At 36.3% G+C, this 2,858-nt stretch overlaps 1 protein-coding gene across 3 annotated transcripts in view; it reads right to left on the bottom strand.

Annotated features, from left to right (window-relative positions):
- The window catches only part of CCDC141 (coiled-coil domain containing 141), a 187,236-nt gene that overhangs the window by 28,904 nt on the left and 155,474 nt on the right, over positions 1-2,858 (bottom strand). For all 3 annotated transcript variants that reach the window (XM_003791474.3, XM_023514171.1, XM_023514172.1), the window contains 2 exons: positions 939-1,079; positions 91-285 (listed from right to left, as the gene is read on the bottom strand). In XM_003791474.3, coding sequence (XP_003791522.1) covers positions 91-285; positions 939-1,079 — 336 coding nt within the window. The remainder of the gene's footprint in view (positions 1-90; positions 286-938; positions 1,080-2,858) is intronic.

Here is a 2,858-nt window from a genome sequence, read left to right as displayed (position 1 = left end):
GTTCACATTCACATTCTACTCTTAGAAAGATTCACCTAAAAAAATTTTTTTTAATGACATTACAACATGGATACCATTAGGACAAGATACCTCTTCTATCACCTCCTGGAGGTGCTCAGTCAAGTCCAAATTCTTCTTGTAGTCTGTAACAACTTTGCCAAAGTCATCTACATGTGATTGCAAATCCTTTATGGTTTCCAAAAGGACATTTACTTTATGACTTGGATAATTTATGAAAGAATCAGAAGTTATATTATCAACGTTTTCCATTTTCCTTTTCAAAGCCTGTGCAAAAAAGAGTTATAAAAATGGCATTGAGTTTTTATTTGTGATGCTGGTGATTAAATAGTAAGAGAAAAACTTGAGAAACCCTTTCGCAACTTCTTCCATTCTGATATGTCAGAATCATAATTATTGCAAATGCATTTTGTAAAGAGTTTTTCCAGATATTTCAGCATTCTGAAAATATATAGAAAATTTACTATATACCAGGGTGTATTCCAGATTTTGAAAATAATAATTTTTTAAAAATGACAATAATAATACAATCGAATATTTGTCCTCCATAAACTCACTGTCCTGGGGGGAAAGGATTCAGATAATGTCACCAGTACATATAGATAATCAAGGTAGGAATGAGAGGCTATGGGCACGAGGGATTAAGCTCCTGACAGAGGCAGGTGCAAGAAAAGGTTGCAAGGCACTTGTGTGATATATTGGGGGAAAAAATAGAAACAGACAAGCTGGGTAGGTATGGCAGAAACCCTCTTGACCTACCCAAGAGGTTATAAAAACAGAAAACTAACCTTTTAGTCCCAATGCTATCAAAAAGCCAAGAGTTAGGATTTAGAACTGAAATGCAAAATGATTTTGCAATAATTGTAGTATATAGGTGCACATATGCATGCACACATATCCTCACCAGATTTTCTCATTACCTGCATTTTTTCAGCATACATATCAACTTGTTGAATTTGATACTTAAGAGTCTTCAGATTCCGAGCTTTTTCATTTTTCTTAGTGTAATTAAACTTCAAATTGTTGAATTTCTTTTTGATATCTCTGAATGACTCTTTGAGCTGCAGTTCAATGAAAAGGCACAGGTAAAATTCCTTAAAACAAGAAAACTAATACACACTTGCAATAAATCAAAGCATACAAGCCCTTGAAAATATTCATAATCTTCAAAATGTATTCAGAGTAATTTTCAATAGAAAAAAATATGGTTAGTGGACATAAAGCATAGATTTAAATATATCTCCCAATATGAGTAATTATAAATGGTTCAATAGTTTTTGATTTGTAATTTTAAGTTAGGATTATAGTTACAGAACAGCCCTTTTGCCCCATACAATAAAGTTTCTCACATATCATACATAGAATTTCAAGTATTCTTATTTTCTTATTTGTACTTATTTGGTATCATTTTCCCAATCATTCTGTTCTCTGCATGCTAATATTTGTCCCAGATCCTTCTGCCTCCTGAGGCTGTCTTACAACCATCATGGATAAATTTATTAAGGCCCCGAGGAGCCATTCATGCTGAAGATGTCAATAAAGTGTTGATATTTGGACCCCACAGGACATTGGTAGGGTGGAAGAGAATTTCACTATGAGATTAAGTAGGAAAATAATTTCTTTTACTCAGGTAAAAATGATTTTTCATGAGCAGTTTCTAAAAGAGTTTTTGTTCTTAGATAGAGGCCAATAACTTCAGAGATACTTCAGAAACAAAGAATGAGTTGTTGCTGATGATGGCAATGCTATCTTGCATATGAACAAAGAATATGGCTATACCTGGAGAACAGGGTATAGAGTACAACAGTTTTAAGAACAGTTCAACTAAACCAGTGCACCAAAATCCTAAACCATCCAGATCCATTAAACGTACCACCTTCTGTCCTTTCTCTGTAATCAAGGATAAGCATATTGACAGGCAAGTCTTTCTTTGTAGTATCAACAAGAGAAATACAGAGAAGGGGCAGCACCTGTTGCTCAATGAGTAGGGCACTGGTCCCATATATTGAGGGGGGTGGGTTCAAACCTGGCTTTGGCCAAACTGCAACAAAAGAAAAAAAAATAGCCAGGCGTTGTGGCAGGTGTCTCTAGTCCCAGGTACTTGGGAGGCTGAGGCAAGAGAATCACCTAAGCCCAAGAGCTGGAGGTTGCTGTGAGCTGTGACATGATGGCACTCTACCAAGGACGACTCTGTCTCTAAAATAATAATAATAATAATAATAATAAAGATCATAAACCTTCTCAGATTATATGGAGACATTGAAGCACAAGAGTGAATAATGCCATGGTTGACAGATTTAAGCTATGAGAAGAAAAGAAAAAAAAATTGGAATTCCTTTCTTTTTTTTTTTTTTTTTTAGTGAACTTCTGCAAGATTTGGAAAACTGTGAAAATGATCCTGTGGCCATAGCAGAATGTTTTGTGTCCAAGGTAAGCAGGGTCCACTCATCCAGGCCAACCAAGACAGATACAGAGCACAGATTGTTTTCATTTCAAAGTTGGAATGACTGGTTTGTTCCATATTGGATGAAGTTAACCATGAATCTCTCCATGTGGTTTTTTTTTTTTTGGGGGGGGGGGTTGGTTGGTTTTTTCAGCAGCAAAGAAAAAAATATTACTGGGGGGAAGGAAATGCTAATGTGGGTATCTAACCTAAAACTTGTAGAATTGAATAATGTTATTACTCTTTCTTAGGAGAAACTAAGCTTGGGAGAGGAGAGTTCAGAGTAGAAAAGTGTTAGAAAAAGCTCTGTAGGCCCGGCACCTATAGCTCAACCGGCTAAGGCGCCAGCCACGTACACCTAAGGTGGCGGGTTCGAATCCCCAGCCCGGACCCGCCA

This window comes from Otolemur garnettii, unplaced genomic scaffold (genome assembly GCF_000181295.1).
Source record: "Otolemur garnettii isolate 467f Iridium unplaced genomic scaffold, OtoGar3 scaffold00048, whole genome shotgun sequence".
Classification (NCBI taxonomy): domain Eukaryota; kingdom Metazoa; phylum Chordata; class Mammalia; order Primates; family Galagidae; genus Otolemur; species Otolemur garnettii.
The sequence above is the reverse complement of the archived record's forward strand: the minus strand, read 5'-3'. Positions and strand labels throughout refer to the sequence as shown.